The sequence below is a fragment of the Manis pentadactyla genome, chromosome 10 (genome assembly GCF_030020395.1).
Source record: "Manis pentadactyla isolate mManPen7 chromosome 10, mManPen7.hap1, whole genome shotgun sequence".
Classification (NCBI taxonomy): Eukaryota; Metazoa; Chordata; class Mammalia; order Pholidota; family Manidae; genus Manis; species Manis pentadactyla.
Window position 1 is genome coordinate 16,378,291 of NC_080028.1, and position 24,789 is coordinate 16,403,079.

At 36.3% G+C, this 24,789-nt stretch overlaps 1 protein-coding gene across 5 annotated transcripts in view; it reads left to right on the top strand.

The window, feature by feature from the left end:
• SLC41A2 (solute carrier family 41 member 2) overlaps positions 1-24,789 on the top strand; it is a 206,358-nt gene that overhangs the window by 103,882 nt on the left and 77,687 nt on the right. The window contains exons 1-2 of one of the 5 annotated variants that reach the window (XM_057486451.1): positions 320-489; positions 10,047-10,771. In XM_057486451.1, the coding sequence (XP_057342434.1) occupies positions 10,217-10,771 (555 nt within the window). In that variant the 5' untranslated portion in view covers positions 320-489; positions 10,047-10,216. Of the gene's footprint in view, positions 1-319; positions 490-10,046; positions 10,772-24,789 lie in introns of those variants that run through there. The other 4 variants (XM_036891307.2, XM_036891308.2, XM_036891305.2 and 1 more) reach the window with 4 other exon arrangements.

The following is a 24,789-nucleotide window of genomic DNA, read 5'->3' on the forward strand; positions in this document are numbered from 1 at the left end:
GTCCCCTAATAATCCCTTCGCTCGTCTGCTCGGTCTGGTCCCTGCCGACGTCCGTCAGGGTGAGGCCAAGGGTCCGGGAGGGGCGGCGCTCGCGCCCGGTCGCCGCCCCGGCGGCCACATCACCAGGCGCTCGCTTCCCCGGGGGGGCGGCGCGGTTGCGCGTGCGCGGGACGGCCGCGCGTGGGCGGGGCGGCCGCGCGCCAGGGAGCGAACCGGCCGCGGGCGCCGGCTTGGGGCTGTCAGCGCGAGGCCGCGGGGCGCGAAGAGGCGCGCGAGCAGGAAGGGGCCGCGGGCCAGGGGCAGCCGCCGCCGCCGCTGCCTGGGGACCGAGGTGAATGCCCTTCCATCTCCTCCCCTTGCCGCTGTCGGGTCTGAGGAGGCGGGCGCCCTCTTCACACAGCGGCCGCCGCCGCCGCCGCGCTCCGGGGCAGGTGATATGGAGAGAAAGTCTCGGCTGTGGCCGCGGCGCCGGGTTCGGGCGCATCACAGGTACTGGAGGGAGGTGGCGTGGGACACGGGCTCGGGACCCCGCGGCCGCGCACCCCGGCCGAGCTACCCTGTCCCCTCCGGCCCGCGGGCAGCGCCCGAGCCCGGCCCGCCGCGCCGCGGGATGGAGGCTGGCCCGGGGCGCCGGCCGCGGGTGGGTGGGCCCGGCCCTGGGGTGGGCCCGGCAGCGCGTGGTGGCCAAGGGGCGGGGAGGGTGCGCACGGGTGGAGCCGCTGCCCCAGGGCTCGGCACTTTCCCTGTGTCACCGCGTTCGTCCACTCCGTTCTTTATATATATGAAATAGATCTCAACAAAAAAACCCAAACGCTCATTTACAGGGAGATTACATTTATATGTAATCTGCATGTAAATGTTACCTATTTATAACATGAACATACATGTAATTTCTGTAAATGAGCCTTTGTGGGTTTTTTAATTGAGATATACTTCACACACCAAAAAATCCGTCCTTTTAAAGTGTGCCTTTTAGTGTATTCACAAAGTTTTACAGCTATCACCACCATCCAGAACTTTTTCATCACGTCAAAATGAAACCCTGTACTATTAGTAATGTCTCCTCATTCCCCCCGTACCCCATCTCCTGGTAAGCACTGATTTACTTTCTCTGTGGTTTTGCCTATTCTGGAAATTTCATATACACGGAATCACACAATATGTGGCTTTTGCGTCTGGCTTCTTTAGGTAGCATAATGTTCTCAAGGTTCATCCATGCTGTGGCATGTACCAGTACTTTATACTTTTTTAGGGCTGGATAGTATTCCACTCTATTGGAACCACAATATCACATTTTGTTTCTCCATTCATCAGTTGATGGGCATTAAGGGTATTTCCACTTTTGAGCCATTGTGATTAATGCTGCTATAAACATTTGTGTACAATTTTTATGTGGGCATACACTTTTATTTCTCTTTGGGTGTATATGTTTAACTTTTTGAGGAATTGCCAAACCTTTACAAAATAGCTGCCCCCTTTTACATTCCCACAGACCAGTGTATGAGAGTTCCAATTTCTTCACATATTCACCAACACTTACTGTTTATTGTCTGATTTTTGTTATAGCCACCCTAGTAGATGTGAAGTGATACTGATTTGCATTTCCCTAAGGACTAATCATGTTGAGCATCTTTTCATGTACTATTGGCCTTTTATATATCTTCTTTGGAGAAATGCCTAGTCAAATCCTTTGCCCATATTTTAATTGGTTGTTTGTGTTTTTATTGTTGCGTTATATGGCTAATTTATAGGAAAAAAATTCTAAGTTTGGAGGCTGGCCCTGGCTAAACCCAACCAGCCTGATACCAAGCAACATACTGCTTCTACATGGGGAAAGTTGAGTGAGTGTTATTCAAGTCTCTCAGAATAGCCTATCTGTCAATTCTTGGGCATCTTACTACCCCTTTCCCTTTTCTGGTTGTCTTGAGAAAAGCCACAAAAGATGTGTTATAAACAGTCAAGAGAGACCACACACAGTTGGCATAGTCTATGCTTGGTAAGAAAAAAAGTCCCAGTTATCGCTGTAATTACAAATAATTTATGTCAGTGGCTAGCTAAGCAAACTAATAAAAAATTATTATTATTCAGTTAAAATTTCATATGCTTAGCTTCTCAGGTAAAGTGGAAGATCTTGTTTTCCTAAGTTTGTGTAGTTTTTTTACAGTTATACTTGATGTAAGTGAAAATAAATATTTTTGATGGCACTGAAGTTAAGAGTCACTTAACAGATGAATGAATGCTGCTATGTTATTTTGTGGTTAATTTCTGAGTACACACAAACTCAGCATTAGCCTCAGGTCTTTCATAGCAAAAACCACTGAAAAATACATGACACCTGCCTCTCAGGAATTCCAGTTCATTTTTCTGTTATTCTAATATGGGTGTTCAAAGTATTCTACCACGTTTCAGAAATATTCTAGAAAATAAAAGATTTCCACATGGTATTAATGGATAAGCAACTGACCAAAAGTATGTGAAGAGCAGCCCCATTCTGCTCTTCTACTATGAAACTATAAAACAGTAGAAACATTATTTAATCCTTTTATGCCTCATGACCTCACTGGCAGAATGAGGCTAATAATTTTAATATATAACCTGAGTGTCTGTTCTTGTTTTAGCTAATGGAATGATTATCAAACATACTGAAAATATAACTTACTCAACTTAATATTGATTGTTACTGACTTACCCAATGGATGTGTAAATATCCTGTAGCTACAAATGCTTTCCCAAATTGGCCAAGTTTTTAGTGTCACTTACTGAAAAGGACTGGAAGTCAGGGGCAATGAAAAGTGCGAACAACTTAGGGTACATGATACTGGGGAAAGGCTGGTCAGAGCAGACCTGCCTCCTTTATGGTAGACTTCTAGGCCCCTCTCATCTTTTCTCTGAAATTACTGTAGTTAGGTTTCTTTAGTTTTAAAATGTGTGTGTGTGTGTGTGTGTGTGTGTGTGTGTGTGTGTAAAATTAAAAAATACATCTCCAGTGGGTTCAAAGGCTAGGGCTGTCAGTTATTCTGTCTTAATGTGAATGAATTTAAATGGGAGTTTTGACTTGAGGAGGGAAAGGAAAGGTAAGTCATGTGGGATCACGGAACATTTTGGAGGTTTGGCAAAACTTGCTCTATTTCTAAAAGTGTGGGTGTTGAAAATGGAGATCTTTGGACAGCATAAGGGGTCTGGAAGATGAGAAAAGAAAAGCAACCATGAGAAACAATTTGGAAGAGAAGGGTGTGGGATATGAAGACAGATTCAACTTAATTAGGCATTTTTGCCCAAGAAAAATTCTAAATAGTTGAAGTGAAAGAAATACCCTTCATTTTATTCCTCTGCCCTTTTTTCTCCACCTTGCTTGGATGCAGAAATCAGACTGGAATTACTGTTGTCCATGTTGAAGTTTTTCAATGTGCTAATTATACCGCCTTCTTTCCCCAGATTCTCATGAAGTTGAGTTCAGATTAAAGAAGCCAGATGAGCATTAGAATACTATAAAAATGTTTAGTTTTAAAAGCTGGATTGGAGAACTTTGCCTGGACCCACGTTTGCTCTGTTCTTTCTTAATTTACCTACTGAACTGAAACTGTAGTACCTAAAAACTGCGGGTCTACCCTGCAGGCAGGGAAAGTCCTGTCTCAGGGAGTTTATCTCGGAGCAGTTGGAATGGAAAGGAAAACTTTCTCTCCTTGAAGGCACGCAAGTCCAAGAGCCAGTGAGAGCTCATGGGTGGCGCCCATCTGGAGTATTGACCTTTATCCCTATTTTAGCCATTAAAGAAATCACTTTCCATAGGAGGAACTACTGATATGATAGAAAAAAAAGTGCCTCTTCAATCCTGTTTTTTCCTACTTAAAGAAGTGAAACTTCTGTTGTCATTACAGAGAGAAATAGGCAGCCATCCTCTGACCAGTTGTGTGCTATGGGTAACAGTGTTTTGTAGGCTGGCCTAGGAACTTAACCACCATTTATAAAATTGGAATTGAGAACATGTTTTCCTTGGAAATAGCTAACCTTTTAACAGTTTTTCAATGGGTGATCATTTCATTGTGTGCTTAAAATATAGATTATTCAAGTCAGTTTCCTTACTTGTTTCTTTCCCCAAATATTTACCAAGTGTCTGATAAGTAATAGATAACTGGGCTTTTCAGCAGTGAACAAGAATGGGTCCTCGCTCCCATGGAACTGACAGCCTAGAAAGACAACCAGTACAAGTATAATTATAGTAAAGCACAATAAATGTTGGCAAGCATAGAGTACTTTGGGACCATGGAGGGGGGGAAACTAATCTAAGAGTGATATTTAAGAGCAAAGGTCACAAAATAGATTAGGAAGTAGCCAGGAAAAAGGGAAGAGTGAGAATGAGAAAAATGCTTCAGGTAAAAAGAATGTGGAAAGGCCAAGAAGTGAGAGAGTGCAGTATACTAAAGTAGTGTTTTTCAAACTGCAGGCACCTAAGCATCTACCAATAGATTGTAAAATCTATTTAGTGGGTTGTGACCTGCACGCTTGTAAAAAGAAATAAAAGAAAATAAGAATGTGTCACACATAGATTCTTACTAGATGGTGATGTATAAAGTTTGCAGACCTCTCAATAGAAGAAAGAGAAAAAGTCCAGTGTGACACAGCCCCAAAGGTCTTGGGTAGATGGCAATGATGATGCAGGATTTAATTAAGCTTATTAAAGATTTTGAATTTATCTTAGAGGGCCTCAGAAGCCACTGAAAAGTTTTAATAAGGACCTGATTACACTCATGTTTTTTAAAGACCCCTTTGTGTGCCTAATATTTCTCTACTAGAATATAAACTTAAAAATCCTTGGCCCAGTGTTAAAGGTATTCCAAAATTGATTCCAATCTATTTTTTCTAAAGAATCTCTCCACTGCTTGTTAGTACTGGAATCTTCCATTTCATAAATATCCTTTATCTGCCTAAGTACCTGTGCATCAAGACAGAAAAATCTATGAGAGCAGACCTTGCTGCCATCTTGTTCATGTTAGATTTCTGGCATTTAGCTTAGTGCCTTGTACCCAGCTGGGACTAAGCAAATCTTTCTTGGTAGAGTCTATATATCCTTAGTATTAAAAAGACACTTTTTAAAAAGTACTCTAACATTATATTAAAACAGTAGTAGAGATAAGATAAAGAATAACCAACTTCTGATTTAGGGTTGTTTACTCCCAAGGAGTACAGAGCAATGACAGATTGTTCATAGGAGGAGGCAATTCAGCAGCATTTATATTTTCTTTGGACAGATAGACATTCCCTGAGCACTCACCAAAAGGCAGTTTTACAAGGATGGCTGCAGATAAACAAATTAGATTAAAATGTATCAATCATAGGAGCTTAATGGAAAGGCAACAGAAAATAGATTTTGACCTTCGAAGTAAAAATAGAGCATCCATATATCCCAAAGAACTTACAAACAAGGATTTGATGACATCAGTTTGTTGCCTGAGAATGACTGTACTGTCACGGTACTGTGATGTCATAGAATTAGGTTGTGAAACCCAACTGTGAAGGAAAAATTCAATGTATGGTTTTGATAAGAGGCAAGAGAAATTATGAAAAATTCATGAAAGGTGGATTTCCAGTTCTGATTCAAATTGCTCTGTAATTTGTTTCTGAAATATGGAAACTTTGCTAATTAGTTTTGTAAATTAGATTTTACATATCTTAAACATGAATGCTAGAATAAAATTTTGCTAATACAGGATGACTTTTAAAAAAGACTCATTGAATTTTATATTTTTATGTTCTACGGAGTCCTATTTTAAGCAATGCATTGTAGAACTTAAATTGAAAATGTTCACTTACGTGAATTTATCCTAAGTAAATATGGGAGAGTATCATGCAGAATATTGTTCATTTTCATTGCAATGTAATTTAGTTGAGAAAATGGCCTACTATAAGAAGTGATTCATTTAAATGTGGCAATCCACTTGAAGAAATTGAACTGTTAAAAGTTCTGTTTTAGAGCAATGCTTTTTACTTATTACTTCTTAAACTAAAAAGTAAACAGTACTGAATATATACAAAAGCTCAAGTAAGAAAAAAATACGCAGGATTTAAAAAGTGAAAATGGTATTTCAAGTCCTTCCTTACCCTACCTCCAAGCATAGGCCAACCTGATTCTCCAGGGTCAATGCCCTGAGCGCTTTGGTACCTATCCTTGCAGACTTTTTTCTAACCCAGTGGTTTTCAGACTTCTCAAGGAGGGGCTTCCGGGTCTTCTCAAGTTAGGTAGGTGCAGACTGAGTGGGTAGAAACCAGGGTGTTTCAACCTGTACTACCTGTTTTATATTTTGGGATTTCACACAGGGTTTAACTTACAGAATTTTGCATGAAAATAAATCTTTAAAAACAATGGACCTAATTTAGAAAATGAAGCCCCAAGCCCCCTACTCAGGAATTTCAGATCTTCCCCAGTTTACCATTTTGCTACTTGGTTACATGAATCTTCTACTCCGACCTGTCTGTCCATTTCCCCAGTTTTATGCCAGTTACCAGTGTCACCTTGTTAGAATGCGCTCCACCTTCCTTTTTCCCCATCTCTCTATATCTTACATGTTCTTTAATGTTCATATCATCATTTCATTCATTCCTTCTTTCAACATCTATTTAGAGAACACCTGCATTTTGACTAATACTAATGGGGAATATGCAGAATTTTCTATCAAGCTTGTATGGTAAAGGACAACCTTCATGTAAATAAGTACAATAGTGTATTATCATGTAAGAGCATTTGGGCAGCAGGTATAAAGATAGGAGTGATCTCTTCTACATTATCATATGGCACTTATAACAAGGGCATTTTATGATGTGGCTACATTTCTGGGTCTGCAGTAAATATTTGTTCATTTATTAATTGAGTAATAGAAGATAGGGTAGAGAGTTCACCTGTGAACTTAGGAATGAGACTTGGGAGGGAGGTGTTTTCATTCTTGAGCAATCAACTATGTTAAAAAATAACTTGAATCCAATTTACTGGACTCCAGTGTTGGGTATGAGCTGAGTTGGGAGTGAGCACCAGAAGCACGTTGATTCTGTAATCCTCATCCCCCATAGCTACTTACACAGTGTAGAAGGATCGTAACACATAGAATGCCTGTCAGGGCTTCCTTATCATTAGCTTGTTGATCAGAAAGTGGTGAACTCAAGTCCTGTGTCTCCATCTTACTAACTTTATAACCTGGGCATATTCCTTAACCTCTCTGGGAATCAGTTTCCTACACAGTAATGTATGAACATGTCTATCTTCTGGGTTTTTAAAAAATATTATATGAGAAATACATAAAAATGAAGTCTATTCTTTTTTCTTTAAGTGATATTGATGTTCTATAGAATGAGTGATTGTTCTTTCCTTTATGTTTAAGTTTTTAAATATTTTGGAGGACTTATGATTTAGACTCTAGGCCATTGAGGAAGTGATTTTTTTTAAGTCTGAGAGTGGCTTTTGATAAGCTATTCCCATTTCTGGTAAGGTAAGAATAAACAGTATAGGAAAGTAATACAGCCAAAGGAATGGTTAGTGGTGAAAAATTTTTTTTCATCATTATCCAGTGTGTTCTTCTGGGACTCAAAGCAGACTGTTATATCTAAGATCAAGAAAGCAAAATTAATAGGTAGCCTTAGAGTTCAAAGCCCAGCCTGCTATTTTCTTCATGGTATCTGCCACTTTGCTCTATCTTTTAGATAAAAAGTACTAAAACATTTTTATAGAAGCATTCTAATTCTCTTTTTTTTAAAAAGGTAGAAAACTCTGTACTTTAGCATTTCTAGATTGTAGGGTTTCAAAATAACCCCAGGCAGACTCATGATGGAGTCTATCAAATGCTTCACATTCTGATTGAGTAGACTTAGTTCTCTAGTCCAGAATAAACCTTATGGTATGGTTTAAGGCAGTCTGTTTTATTTGTAAATTGTAAAATGTTATATAGTTATCTTTCTAAAATTAAAAATTCCATTACATATGATATTAAATTTCACAGCAGTATTAGAGCTACTTCCTATTCCAGCTTTCATTTTAAAACACTGTGGTTTCCTGAAGACCTGTACTGTTTAGTAATATATATATATATACATATAATGCTTTATAGCATGCTGACAGTTTCATTAAAAGTAGGATGGGTAAGTTGTATAAAATGTAAGTATTAAACTTGAGTTGAATTTTTTAGACAAAATTGGAACAGTTGATCTGAAAATTACAAGCCAGGGCTTCAATACAGCAATGTGTAACATTTTTGTGATTGTATGGTATGGTATTTTATAACTCCTTAGGGCAGAAAGAGGCAGACAGTTTGGCTTTGAGCTTTTTATAAATATATACAATAATAATGATGAATAATGATGATAATAATTAAGCTAATTTATTGAAGGCACAATATACTATTCTAAGCACTTTACATTAAGTCATTTAATCCTCACAACAACCTAATGAGTGTTTCAGATAGACACAGGAGCCATTGGTCCCACAGCTAGTGAAAATTGGAATTTAAGCCAAAGCAATTATTTTTATTAATGTGTAGTTGATATACAATATTATATTGGTTTCAAGTATACAACACAGTGGTTCAACAGTTATTGAATCCTCACCTTCAAGTAATGCAGATACTGTCAACATAGAAAGATGTTAATAGAATTGTTGGCTATATTCTCCATGCTGTACTACTATCCCCATTACTTACATTATAATTTAGACTTTCGTGCCCCTTTATCCCCTTCACCCACCTCACCCACCCACCCAGCCCCTTCCCCATTAACCACCAACATTTCTCAGTGTCTATGAGTCTAGTATTAGACTTTGGAGCTCAAGCTCTTACCTACTGTCAATATCATTAGTATATTGACACTTCTTGACATTTAATTTTTTAGAAGCAAATCATCTCTCTTAATTGAAGTGTTAAGATTTCCTGAATAAGTCACTTGAAAATCCCCCATAAAATCACTTAGTGCAAGTCATGTTATTAATTCATTTAATGAAAGCATAGCAAATATCTCAGTAAACTTTGTACATTTTCAAACATAGCCTAAAGTATTTGCCAGTGATTCCACATGAATATACAAATTTAAACAGGCAGTTAATGTTCTCCTTTTCAAAGTGTATTTGACTGAAATCTGTATACTTGGGTATGGGATTTTGATTGTGCATAGATTTTATAATCTCAATTTAAACTCATATTACTCCTTAGAATAAAGCCTAACCTTTCTCAATCCCTGGGGACAGTGCTTAATAGGCAATCTAAGTATGTGTTTGAGCATGAGTAAGGGGACACCAAAAGAGAGAAAAAAATTTAAATATTGTCTAAATATAAGCTATGAATGAAGGGATGACTGTGAAAAGTGAATACAGCAGAATGTTAGTTGTCTGAAAATATTTAGGATGGGTTCATTGAAGGTGAACTTGCAGGTGAACAGTGAAGTAGAAGCTTTTGTTTCTTAATCATAATACTTTTTTTGTATGTCAGAACTACAAAACTGACTCCAACTTAATTTTATATGTGAAATAAATGCCCTTTACAATATTTAAGATATTTGCCAAGTGTTTTTATGACAAACATTATCATTGTCTTTTCATATTTTTGTAACAAGTGTATATTAAAGTAACATATGTTAAGTTGTAAATAAAATAACATGATTTATTTTTTAATATGTTTAAAACATAATGCCATATACCCTACCTTTTATTGTGTACTGACATATGTAAAGGGTTGTAGCAGTCTGATTTGGAGACCTCTCTATAGTAATAGAAGCCATCACTTTATTTAATAAATTTGTCCACTGTAGAACTTCAGAGACAGTTGAATACTTTACATAGGAATTAATTTGCATAAAGTATGCCAAGCTAAGAAACACTTTAAACAAAGATTGAGCACAAAGAATAGCTCTGTTCTATATTTCTGTGTACAGAGCAGTCGTATGACATAAAGCAGTTACGTGTGTGTGTTAGGAGTGGTTTAAGAACCTATTTGTTTTATACCTTTCTCTAAGAAAATCTTAAGTATACAGAGTTAATCTGATGTTTAAAAATGATTTTATTTTTTTCTTTCCAGATCCAATCCCTTTATGGAACTTCTAAACATCTTTTATTAGTGGAAACATTATTTCCTATAAAATGAAGTCAGCATCTTAATTTAAACCAGCATTTGTGTGGCTCTGATTCATCTGCTGTGGTTCATAAAACTTGAGATCTAAAGAGTACAGGGTCATTTGCAATGACAATATGACTAATAGTAAAGGAAGATCTGTTACCAGTAAAACAAATGATGGTCCGAGTAGTGGAGGAGGTTTTGTAGACTGGACTTTAAGCTTAAATATAATTCAGCCTGATAAGTTTTTAAACTTATTGTTGAGTATGGTTCCAGTAATTTACCAGAAAAACCAGGAAGACAGGCACAAAAAAGCAAATGGCATTTGGCAAGATGGATTATCAACTGCAGCGCAGACTTTTAATAACAGATCTGAGCATCACATGGACTATCACAGTTTCTCTGAGCAGACATTTCACGGCAATGATGGGCACACACTGTCAAGCTGTAGTCCAAACTATGACGACTATGCCAACTACAATTACTGTGATGGAAGGGAGACCTCAGAAGCTACAGCCATGTTGCAACATGAAGATGTGTCTAGTGATGGTGAGGAAGATGTCATTGTGGAAACAAACCAAAAATTACCAAAGGAATCCAGTGGTGTCATGGCTCTGCAAATACTTGTGCCATTTTTGCTAGCTGGTTTCGGAACAGTCTCAGCTGGCATGGTTTTGGATATAGTCCAGGTGGGTTTTCCTCTTTAACTTCACTGTCTTTGTTGTTTAAAGTGCTTTATGTAGGTTACTAATCTCGAACATTTCCTTTAGATTTATATCTTAGTAAAATGAGCTGATGCTGACTCTGGTAGAGAATCTGCTATTTCTAGGTTGTTTTTGTTTGTTTTTCTTTAGAGGTTCTAAGAGAATAGTCCCATTTTTACTATTACAAAGAATGAAGTAATTCTTTATAAAGTATTACAATAGTAGAGTAATCTCAAAATGGGTAAATCAATTAAAGGAAAAACTCAATTAAGTACTGTATTAAAATTCTTCTTTATTTTTAAAATAAAAATTAATATATACTGATTAAAATGAATTCATACAATACAGAGTATTAAATAAAAGATAATAAATCTTCCCTATTCATCTCCAAACCAAAACTCTCTTCCCCTCCAGAGGTGACCATTGTTGAGTTTGTTGTATATAGTTGCAGACATTTTTCTATGCTTACCAGTACTATGGCTTCATTCCAGTTGCTACTCTCTTTTCCCCATCACCAAATATAATCAGTAATCTGATTTTATGATAAGTACTTACTTGTTTGTCTTTATAATTGTACATCAATGTTTTCTAAAGTGATTGTACAAGTTTACAGACTAGTTAGCCATGTATGAGAGGTCCCATTGCTCTATATTCTTATTTATACAAAGTATCAGCAGTCTTTTTTAATGTTAGAAATTCTGGCATATATGGGATGGTATTGCATTGTGGTTTTAATTGGTATTTCCCTGATGAATAATGTTTTTCAGCCATTAGACATTACTGGTAATTTCTCTGCCCATTTCCTGTTTGATTTTCTTTTTCTTATTGATTTATAGGAATTATTTGTATATTTTTGTCATAAGCTCTTTAGTTATATGTATTACAAATATCCTTTTTTACAAATATCTCTGTGGCTTGCTTTTTCGCTTCCTCAGTGGTGTGTTTTGATGAGCAAATGTTCTTAATTTTGATGTAGTCCACTTTCTCCTCCTTTGCCAAGGTTTGTGCTTTTAGTCTCTTGTTTAAGAAATCTTTCCATATCCTGTGGTAATTAAGAAATATCCTCTTATATTACCTTCTTTGAAGCTTCATTGTTTTACATTTATTTTTATACAAAGTGTGAGGTAAGGGTTGTTTTTTTCTTTCCACATGGATTTCCAATTGTGTCTGTATTATTATATAAAAATTTACTACAATCAATTGCTAGGTCTTGTTTCTAGGCTCTCTGTTCTGTTGCTTTGGCATATTTACATATTTGGCATGAATGTCACACTATCTTAAATTTCTCTAGTTTATAAGCCTTGATATATAGTAGAGAATGTCCTCTTCTTGTTTTTCTTCTTAAAAAGTTATTCTTTCCCCTTTGCATTTCTATGTAAAAGCTTGTGAATTTTCACACAAAAAAGTTGTTGCAATGGTGATTCAGATTACATTGAGTCTAGAGATAATTAGGGGGAGAATTGATTCTTTACAATGCTGAGCTTCCAATACATGTACATGGAATAGTCCTCCATTTATTTAGGTCATCTTTAATTCCCCTTATTGATGTTTTATAGTTTCTGAATGCAGGTCTACATTTTTGTTAATTCATTTCTAGTTATTTGATACTTTTCATACTATTGTGATGAAGTTCCTAAAGAAATTTATTTTCTGTTTGTTGTAGATATATATATGTGTGTGTGTGTGTGTGTGTGTGCGTATGTGTATTTGTGCATGTGTATTGACCTTGTATCTAGCAACTTTGCAAATAACATCACTTACTGAGGTTAATAATTTATCTTTAAATTCTTTGGAATTCCTTTGTCTTTTACTTCACTGCCTGCCTTCTTAACCATTATGTGCTATATAACTTTAATGCATGTGACAGCATTAAATCCTTTAAGGACTACATACCTCTAAAATGATGGAGTTCAATGCCAGTTTTTAACAACCTAAACAGGTAAGGTTTGTCTTTGGTTTTGTCTTAGTCTGCTTGGACTGCTATAACAAAATACCATAGATTGGATGGCTTAAAAACGGGAATTTATTTCTTATAGTTCTGGAGGGTAGGAAGTCCAATATCAAGTTGCCAGCCTATCCGGTTCCTGGTGAGAGCTCTTTCTGGCTTGCAGATGGCTGCTTTCTCATGTCCTTGCATGGTGGGGAGAGAGAACTAGCTCTGGTGCCTCTTACTCTTACAATGGCACCAGCCCTATCAAATCAGGGCGCTATCCTTATGACCTCATTTAACTTATCACCTCCTCACAGGCCCTAACTCCAAACACGTGGCACTGGGGATTAGGGCTTCAGCATAAATTATAGGAGGTGGGTGGGTGGGGATGGGGAGTGGGGAGGAGGAGAATGTAATTCAGTCCATACCTGGCGCTGTTAAAAGTGCAAGGAGTAACATGGCCTTCAAGTAGTATTCTAACCTGTGACTGATGGCAAATTAGGGTAGCTTGCTTGGCAACCATCTCCCTTGCATTTAATAAGACATCCACTCCCTGTTTTATGTTAGACCTGCTCTAGCCCTGCCTTTCTGCTCCCTACTTTTATTCTTCAGTTATCAGTCAGCTTGGAGTTGTCTGCTGAGAAAACTTGTCAGGATCACCTGTTTTGAATTGAAATTCAAAGATTGAGTTTTATAGAGACTTCCTTATTTACAGATGAGGGAATTGATGCTCAGGAGCTCACTTAACTAGCAAATACAGGGTGGGAATTCAGATTTAGAAATTTTACCCCAAAGTTTGTACCTTTTTGTAGTAGTGGGAAATATAAATATATAGATTAGAAATACAGTGTATGACTGAATTTTTTAGTACCTTTAGAGGTAAAAAGTCAGTGGTGTGGGAATTCTGTAGAGGTAACAAAAAAGACCTATAGGGATATAGAGTGCCTGCTTTAACACATTAAAGCTTATCCAAAGGACTAAGCTTTTGTTCCAATCTAACTAAGCTTTGTTCCAATCTAACATACCTTTCATGCTTTTGCTTACAAAATCCATTTATTCATTCTGGGCTCTAAATTAAAGAACTTAGTATAAGATCATGTAAGGCACCAATTAGAGTACTTGGGAGATAAATGTTCAATAAGTGGTGTAATATTAACAAGTATTATTCATTGAGTGTTCTTTGTCAGTACATTGCATGCATTATCTTGTTAAGATGATTATGAGGATGTTGAGATAGCTGATGTAATTTCCACTTAACCTATAACGTTTAGAGATCGTCTTGCCAATGGGTTTCAGCCCCAGGCAAGTTCGCTATGGATTCAGTGTGACCAAAGAAATTGATAGCAAAACGTTCTTGGGGTGAAAGGGTTTATTACCCAGCTTGTTCTCCGGCGGTAGATCGAACACTAGCATCTCTGCCTCCGCACAGAGCACTGGGCCGAGCTCTCTATATAGTGCAATAATAGTGTATTGCCTACAGGTGTGGAAGTGGCAGCCCAGCAACAGGCCAGTTACATCATCAGGTGGTTTAAGTTCAGTGAGGATCCTGGCCATAGGAACTCCAACTTCACCTTAAGTGAATTCCTTAAGTGATTTCCTTAAGGCCATATAACTGGTAAGTGGCTGAATTAAACTCAAGTTTGCTGACTTTAAAACTCATGTTTTGAACTACTGTTCTATCTCCTTGTTTATAGGGGAACATATCTTAACTTTGGACCATATTCTAGTTAGAATCTTCTAACTACTAAGAAATTGAAACCCAACTAACCAGTTAATTTAAGCAGTAAAAAAAGAATGTGTTGTCTTTTGTAACTGGGAAGAACAGGTGTACCTCAGGTATAACTAGGTCAGGTGCTTAATTTTATGATTACCTTCTTTCAGTCTTTCACTTCAACTCCCATTTGTTTGCTGCCCTCATTCTTCCTATATATTCCTTGCATATAGCTGCTGATAGTTGTGGGGTCATATCCTTTCAGTTTCTTTTACAAAGAGAAGGAGTTATCCGTCTGCCTTCAGTTTAGAAAGTTCCAGGGAAGAATTATGCAATTACTTATCTTTGGTGACACGTTTTTATCCCTAGACCAGTTGATGTGCCTGAGGAGATAGAATAATAGGATTAGCTCAGTTTGAATTACATTTCTATCCCTGGGGGTAAATGGGCACTCAAATTAGTAATTTCACCAGAACCACAAAGACTAGGAATTTAACTGCTTCTCAAAGGAGAGGTAGTGGATATTGTTACAAGGCAGACAAAAATGCAAAAGTTGGAAAAGTGTGCAAAAGAGGCAAGAGCAATACCTTTAGGGTGGTGACACCTCACATATGGGACCTGGCCTCTCCAGCATCTTTCTGTTTATCTGAATAAGTGGTTCTCAAAATGTGCTCCCTGAGCCAGAGCATCAGCAGCATCTGGGAGATACAGGAGATACAGGTACACAAATTCTCAGATTGTGTTCCAGCTCTACTGAGTCAGAATGTGGGAGGGGCCCAGAAATCTCTTTTTACAAGCATTCCTGGTGATTTTGATGTGGGCTGATGTTTGAAAACTACTAATTTAAACGAATCCAAGTTCCTTTCCTACTAGTAAGTGGGATTGAGTTGGGTAGTTAGGCCATGTAGTCTTTGGTCCCACTGAGGAAAGCCTAATCCTAATGTCCAATACAGAGCAGACATACCCTAATTCCTTATTAAATGAATGAATGAAATAAACTCTATTATAAACATTCCTGAATTTTGATAATCAAACTTAGAGTTTTAAATCATAGAACATGAGAATTGTAAATACCCTTAGAAATCATGTAGTCCAAGCTTCTTGTCTTTCCTTGCCTCACTAAAAATAAGCAAATAGCTTAAAGTGATTTGCCTACAAATATATAGCTTGTAAGTGGTAGAGCCCTGTCCTATTCTCTATATAACATGCTGAATGTGTATCTTGGATTGTCCATAGACTTAATCTATTATAAGAGTCTGTAAAAGGAGATTAATGTTAGCCACCTTTCCATCTAAAAGAAATATAAGTAAACTGAGCTAATAACTTTGGAATTTTCAGTAATTCCTAGGTAGATCTATACTTATCATTAGAATATTATTAAAAGCTGCTGTCTACAAAACCCTGAGATCCTGTTATATTTTACAAAGACAGTATTGTTGCAATGCTGAAAAACATTCCTTTGAAGTAAACAATAATATAGCTCCCAAGTATTCCTTATTTTATTACTCTACTGCCAGTGCAGTATATGTGTTTAGGAATTCACATGCAATGATGCAGTACTTGAGTCGTATTTCTAATCCTGCAACAAAATACCAGTGTTTTTAAAGTCGAAGAGAAGATGAGAGGACACTATCAATGTAAGACTAACTTTTGTCACCAGTTTCTCCATTCACAAAGCTTGGAAGGCACCACCATGTTTGTTCTTCCTTATAAAGCATTTTTAGAGTTTGTATTAAAGATAAAATACCACTTTTAATATAAAGGACCCCAGGAAAGCACTGACATTCCCTCTTATGTAATGGTTCTGGGTTTTATGTAAAAATAATACATGGACTTTCCCTTCTGGGAACCTACAGTAGATGTACTTTTACCTATCCCTCCCATTAAGTACAAAAAACCCTGAAAACCTTATATAAAACAAATGTAAGAAGACTCTGAAAGGTGGAAAGAAGAAAACAGGTCAGCTAGACCCCTTTTGTAACTGAGAAACAAAATAGTGATGAATTTCCTATTTTTCTTTTGCTTCATATATCCCAGACTTGGAGCTAATGAAGTCAGCAACCTGGAAATGCCAACAGGTGCAGACAAAACAATAGCATGCTCTCGCTAGCTAAAGGACAGGGAAAGGGGCAAGATAGAAAACTTCTAGACAATAATTGTTCTACTCTAGCCAACACTACAGAAAAAAATGTGTCTGTGACCCCACCCCTTCCAGCAAAGGCCCAGTGGGGAACTTAGACTTCTGCCTTAAAAGGTTTTAGTGAACAACATAGATGAACCCAAAAAGCATTATGCTTGGTGAATTAAGCCAGATAGAGAAAGACGAATAAGGTATCACTTACATTGGAAACTAAAAAAAAAAGCCAAACTCATAGGAACAGAGAGTAGAATGGTGGTTGCCAGTGGGTGGGTGGGAGAAATGGAGAGAGTTTGATGAAAAGGTACAAACTTTCAGCTATAAGATTAATAAGTTCTGAGGATCTAATGTATAGCATGTTGACTATAGTTGATAACACTGTATTGTATAATTGATATTTGCTAAGAGAGCAGGTCTTACACATTCTCACCAAAGAACAAAAAGGTAACTGTGTGAGGTGATGGATGTATTAATTTGATGGTGGGAGTCCTTTCACAATGTGTGTGTATATATCAAATTATCACATTGTACACTTTAAGTATTTTGCAATCTTTAAGTATATAAGTATTACAAGTATATAAGTAAACTTATATACTGTAGAGGCCAAGGACAGGCTTCTCCAAGATGTACCACTTTGGCATGCAGATTATGTTCAGAGCTGAAAACAGTCAAGGCCCAAAAGATTCAGAAAGACACTTTGACCTTCCCTCAACTAAATGCACAAAAATCATTTAGATGGAGGAACTCTCCAGAGGAGAGCTGTCACCATAGATAGCTATAATATAATGTGAATTAGGTGTGGTAAGCCAGGAAGAAATATAGCTAAGCCTGTTTAAATACCTCTCTGTGTCCCATTGTTTCTGTGTGGTCCATCAAGCATTTGATCACCAAACATTTACTCTCTGATATTCCTGTGAATTGTTTCCCTTTCTCTTTGAAGTCTCAGACCTTTAACCCCTTCTCCTTATTTCAGGATGGTATACATACCTCATTGTCCCTCATTGTTTTTTGGAATCTGTGTCTATAGATTCCCCATATAAATGTAATTAAACTTAGGGGATTTTTTTGTCCTATTAATCTACTTTATGGCAATATGATTCTTAGACTAGCCAGAACCTGAAAGGGTAGAGGAAAATTCTTCCAACCCAACAATACTTACAAGTATTTTGTCAATTATACCTCAGTAAAGCTGGGGGAAAAAAGAAGTTGTAATGAGGTATCCCTACACTTTAGCCAGAGTGGTACCAGAGAAGGGCATGCAGCATACTGAAACTTTCATCTTGTTGGCTGATAATGAGAGCCCCCTGATAGAACTGAAAGGAGAGAAAGAAAAGTTCACAATTACAGATGGAAACTTCAACACCCTTCTCTTAATAACTGATAGAACAACTAGATAGAAAATCATCGAGAATATAGAATTCAACAACCTCATCAACTAACAAGATCTAATTGACATTTACAGAACACTCCACCCAAAACCAAAAGCATACACATTCTGTTCAAGCTGTCATGGATCACATACCAAGATAAATCATGTTCTGGGCCATAAACCAAACCTCAACAAAGTATTGAAATCATTCAGCATATTTTCTCCAACCACAATGTAATCAAGCTAGAAATCAGGAACAGAAAGAACAGGGAAATGTCTAAACACTTGGAAACTAAACAGTATACTTTTAGGTAATCTGTGGGTCAAAGAGGAAGTATTAAGAAAAACAAAACAAGACTAAATATTGAACTGAATGAAATGAAAATAAAACATCGAAATTTGTGAGTCATGAGTAAAAAAATACAGAGATGGAAATTTTTAGAACTAAATGTGCACAATAGAATAAGGGAAAGTCTTAAATCAATAAGCTTCCATCTCAAATTTAGAAAAAGATGGGCAAAATAAAGCCAAAACAAGCAGATGAAAGGAAATAATAAAAATAAAAGCAAAAAGCAATGAAATTAAATCAGGAAAACAATATAGAATATCAAACAAACAGTTGGTTCTTTGAAAAGATAAAACTGACAATTTGTAGCAAGATTGACAATGAAAAAGAAAAGACTATCAATATCAGAACAAATTGGGGATATTACTACAGATACTGTAGACATCAAAAGGATAATAAAATCCTACAAACAACTCTATACACATATATTTAGCAAAACACTGGCAAATAGAATTCAGCAACATGTAAAATGAATTGTACACCATGAACAAGTGAGGTTTATTACAGGAATGCAGATCTCAGTATCTGAGAATTAATCAGTAATTCTCCATATTAACAAACTGAAGAAGAAAATCACATGATCATATCAACTGATACAGAAAAACCATGTGGCAAAATTTAATACCCATTCATGATAAAAATTCTCAGATACATAAGAATAGAGGGAACCTTCCTCAACATTACACTTAACTGTGAAATATTGAATGCTTTTCCCCTAAGATCAGTTACAAGGCAAGGATGTCTGTATTCATTACCTTTATTAACATAAGCAATAAGGCATGAAAAGGAAATTAAAGGCATACAGATTGGGAAGGAAGAAGTAAAATCGTCCCTTTTTGCAGATGATGTGATTACCTACTTAGAAAATCCCAGGGACTCTACAGAAAAGCTCCTGGAACTGATAAATGAGTTCAGCAAGTCATAGGATACACAATACATAGACAAATTCTGTTTCTATACACTTAGCAATGAATAAGTGGACATTGAAATTAAGTACAATACCATTTACTCAAAAAATAAATACATAGATGTAAATCTAACAAAACATGTACAGGACTTGTATACTAAAAGCTACAAAATACTAATGAAAGTAATCAAAGATGATCTGAATAAATGGAGAGACATGCCATATTCATGACTTGGAAGACTCAGTGTAATGATTCTCCCCAGATTGTCAAATGGACTTAATAGAAAATTCAAAATCCCAGCAAGATTTTTTTGTAGATATAAAAAAATTCTAAAATTTATATGCAAAGGGAAAGAATATAGAATAGCTTTAAACAATTTTGAAAGACAAAAATAAAGTAGAAGGGATCATTCTGCCTGATTTCAAGCTTATCAAAATCGCTGCAGTAATCAAGACTGTGTGGTATTGGTGGAGGGAGAGACACATAGATCAATGCAACAGAAAAGACAACCCAGAGGTAGACCCACACAAATATGTCCAACTAGTTTTTGACAGAGGTGAAAAAGGTATCAAATGGAGAAAAAATAGCCCTTCCAGCAAATGGTGCTATAGCAAATTAGGCATCCATAGGCAACCTAAGTCTCATGCTTTTAGAAAAATTAATTCAACGTGGATCACACATTTAAGTATAAAATGTAAAACTAAAATTTTTAGAAAAACGTCCAAGAAAATCTTCAGGATCCAAGGCCAGCCAAGGATTTCTTAGACTTGGTATCAAAAGCATGATCCATAAAAGGAAAACTGGATAAACTGAACTACATCAAGTAAAAATTTTGTTATGTGATGACCTTGTTAAAAGGGTAAAAAGCTGAACTACAGATTTGAAGAAAATATTTGTAAACCACTTATCTGACAAAAGACTAGAATATATAAAGAACTCAAAACACAGTAGTAAAATAACCTCCCAAAAAACCCAATTAGAAAATTGGCAAAAGGCATAAAGAGAAATTTCACTGAAGAGTATGTACAGATGGCAAATAAATGTGAAAAGTTATTCAATATCTTCAGCAACTAGAGAAATTCAAATGAAAACTAGACATCACTACACACCTATCAGAATACTTACAATAAAAAATAGTAATAATATCAAAGGCTGTTATACATGTACAGAAAACAGCTACTCATACACTGCTGGTGGGAATTTAAAATGGTACAGCCACTCTGGAAAACACTTTGACAATTTCTTAAGAAACACACTCACAAAAACCTAACTAAACATTAATTGTTATATAGCCTAGCAGTTGCATTCCTGGGCATTTATCCCAGAGAATGAATTTATGTTCACACAAATTCTGCACATGAGTGTTTATAACTGCTTTACTCATAATAGCCAAGAACTGGATACAACCCAGATGTCCTTCAACAATTGAATGACTAAACAAACTCTGGTAAATCCATCTGATGCAATATTCCTCAGCAATAAAAAGGAACAAAGTATTGATACATACACCAACCTAGATTAATCTCCAGAGAATTATGCTGGGTGAAAAAAGCCAATCTCAAAAGGTTATACTATATTACTTCATTTATAGAACATTCTTGAATTGACAAAATTATAGAAATGAAGAATAGATTAGTGATTGTCAGGGATTAAGAAGATATTAGGAATGGAAAGAAGTGGATATGGTTATAAAAGGGAAGCCAGCCAGATCCTAGTTGGGATGGAATTGTTTTGTATCTTGACTATATCAATGTCAATATCCTGGTTGTGATACTGTCCTATAATTTTGAAAGATGTGGCCATTGGGAGAAACTGGGTATAGCATATATGAGATCAGTCTCTCTCTACTATTTCTGAGAACTGTGAATCTACAATTACTTCAGATAAAAGGCTGAATGAAAACAATAATATATGTATCTGGTAAAGCATATTTAACCTCTATGAAAGAATATATAATGAAGAAGTCTCTCTCCTCCTGTAGGTACCCTTCCCCTCTTCGCTTTCCTAGAAATGAGTTTTTTCTGTATCTCCTTCAATAGACTTAAATGCATGTATATGCATATGTATATATGCAAATATATGTATTTGCTTAAACAAAAAAAATCCTACAATGATGATCTTCACCTTGCTCTTCTTAATTTATCCTGTAGCTTCCATATGGTGCACAGAGATTAACCAAATTCTTCTCCAGTTACCTAATGCTCTGTTGCAAGGATGTATCATTATGTTTTTTAACCAAGTTACCTAATAAAAGGGATTTAAATTACCTCAGATCTCTCGCTATTAGGAACAATGATGAAATAAAATCATCATATATATGTGTGTGTGTGTGTGTGTGTGTGTGTGTGAGTTTAAACTCATTTTCAAGTTTATAGGATAAATTTGATAAATTCTGCAAGTTAGTGTTCTTAGTTGAAAATTATATGCATTTTACATTACATAGATAGATGTCCATCTACCTACTTGATAGATATTGCCAATTCCTCAAAGATTTAAACCTTTACATTCTTACCAATAAGGTAATAGAGTGCATATTTCCTTATACTCTTACCAATAGAGTATTATCCAACTTTTTGATCTTTACCAATCTCACAAATGAAAATTTATCATCTTTTAATTTACATTTTTTAATTATTAATGAGGTTGGTCATTTTGTGATGTGTCTGTAGTGAATGGGTTTCGTTTTTTAATATAAGTTAAAATGAGAAATAAAACTTCTCCAGATTTGGGATATGTATATGTGTATATTTCTTAAGATTGCATAAACTACTTTGCCAATTAGATTTTCAAAAAACCTTTTCTGTTCATTTTTGAGTTAGGACTCTATGGATGTGTTCCTCGACTTGCTTTATTTCAATTTTTTTGAACTTTCCTTTCTGTTCTTTTGGACATTAATCGATTTTTAGGTTTTGGGTCTAATACGTATAAACAATCTGACACTACATTTGATGTGTGGGTGCTTGGCTGAAATTCTGGGTATTGACAGAAGTCCAAAATTAGGTAAGATTTAAAGCTGACTTCCCTCTGGGGCAAGTTCTTTTGGAGAAGTTAGCAGTTCATAATAATTTACATAGCCTCAGAGAATATATCTGTATGATGGCAAATTTTGTAAGTAGGTGGAATTTATTTTTGGCACTAGCTGCCTCAGCATCCCCTTCTGGATTTTTCTTTCTTTTTTTTTTTTTTACATTACTTCCTCCTGACAGGAAAGTTAACTGATAATATATCTTGATATTATAGTTAATAAGCACTCACCATTATTATACATTACTGTGTAGGCATGGTCCTGAGCACAACTGTCTGAGGCAGGAGGTAGGTGCGCTTATGTCCCTATTTTAGGTAAAGCAAAGCAGAGTTTTGCCCTAGTCACCCAGTAAAAACTTGTAGAATCAGAATCTTAACCCAGATAATCTGATTCCAGCACCCTTCCCTTTGAATAAGGTACTGTACTACTTCCCACCAGTCTCATATTTCCCAAACTGTGAGTTTGGATACCCCAAGCTTGCTGTAAGATATATTTTTAATTTTTGAGAGAAACACGGTGACATTTCTTGGCCACTCTATAGATTACTGGTTTAAGGTTTTCAGCCTTTCAAATGTAGCTCACACTCCATTTGTCTTGATGACATATCTACGCAAAGCTACATTTTCAGTGGCAAACAAAAAACAAGTGTCACACCAAAACCAACACAGAACAAGAAATGAAGGTGGCAGTTTCCAATTCCAATATTTAAGAAGTTGTGCAGTGCCCAATAGGTACACGTATCCCATTAATAAGTGATTGTGGCTATAAGATATAGAAATACTATTTTTCTTTCAATCTATTTATATTATTTCAATTGGTTCCTAAATTGTTAGCAAATAAGTACTTATTAAGTGGTTTGGACCTAGCTACTTAATAAATAGGACTGTTGGGTATTTCTTTTGGTCTAGGGGTGCCATGAAAGCATTTCTGAGACACTAAGGATGCTGTAAACAGAGAAAGTTTGGAGCTTCCATAAACACACCTCTGCATGTGTAGAGTAAAGAGTGTAGAAGTTATTTGGCATGAGATAGGAAATAATTGTTTTTATTGTTATATCAATGCTAAGGTATTAGTAATTTCATAGTAATTCTCACAGGGGTATTGGATTTGAACTGGACTTGGAAAGGATGGTAGTAACATCCCTGCTGATCCAAAGCATGATGTCATGTGACTGATAAAGACACTTGTATGTTATTCTGGTGTTTCAGTCATATAGATAGGTGTCTTAAAATTATGATCTAGCTAAAATATATCCCTGAATTATGTCCGACTTGATAGAAATGGCACCCATCTCATAGCTTTGTTATGAACATGAAATGAGTAAGCCTAAAGAACAGTGCCTGGTATATAACAAGCAAGCAGTGAATGTTGAATATTGTTAATATTTTATTACTCTGATGATCTGTTATTACTCATCATCACCACCACCACTGCCATATCTGAAAGAGACATAAACCCACTAGCACAGCAGAATTCTTAACCCATCGTAAAACATGGACAAAATTGTTTGTTAGTGTTTTGACAGGTTAAGGAATCTGGGGTGCCAGTGGATCCCCAGGGTTTTTGTGTGGGTTTTTTTTTTTTTTTTTTGTGGTCCATCCTTAATTGGCTTGAACTCTGGAGGGATTCCCTTGTGAATGTCTTGAACCAGGATTTACCAAAGACCAATCTGATAAACATTTCCTCAGCTCTCCTTAGGCTGTAGTTCTACACCTATTTGGAACAATCTACAGGAAACTTTGGAGACAAATTGAATTTTTCTTTAATGTATTGATGAATTAAAGTTTTAATTTCCTTACCTATCTTGGTATTAATGACAAGACTGTGTTCTTGATATTTTGGGCATAAATTAATAGGCTTAGTCCATAAAAGTCTCTTACTGGGAAAATCACCTCTTAATAGCATTTATAAAAGGAGCACTTTACTAAGTAATTTGTATGGTCCTTTCAGTTTATAAAGTACTTTAATATCTGTTATTTTCACAATCATGATATTTCCCCAAAGACTAGACAGGGCAGATAGTATCTTCATTTCATGGATGAAGAAATAGAGATCAGAAAGATACGTGACACGACAAAGAACAATAAATGCTGGCGAGGATGCTGAGAAAGGGGAACCCTCCTACACTGTTGGTGGGAATGTAAATTAGTTCAACCATTGTGGAAAGCAGTATGGAGGTTCCTCAAAAAACTCAAAATAGAAATACCATTTGACCCAGTAACTCCACTCCTAGGAATTTACCCAAAGAAAACAAGATCCCATATTTAAAAAAAAACATATGCACTCCTGTGTTTATCATAGCACTATTTAAAATAGCCAAGATATGGAAGCAACCTAAGTGTCCATCAGTAGATGAATGGATAAAGAAGATGTGGTACATATACACAATGGAATATTATTCAGCCATACCAATCCTACCATTTGCAACAACATGGATGGAGCTAGAAGGTGTTATGCTCAGTGAAATAAGCCAGGCGGAGAAAGACAAGTATCAAATAATTTCCTTCATTTGTGGAGTATTAACAACAAAGCAAAACTGTAGGAACAAAACAGCAGCTGACTCACAGACTCCAAGGG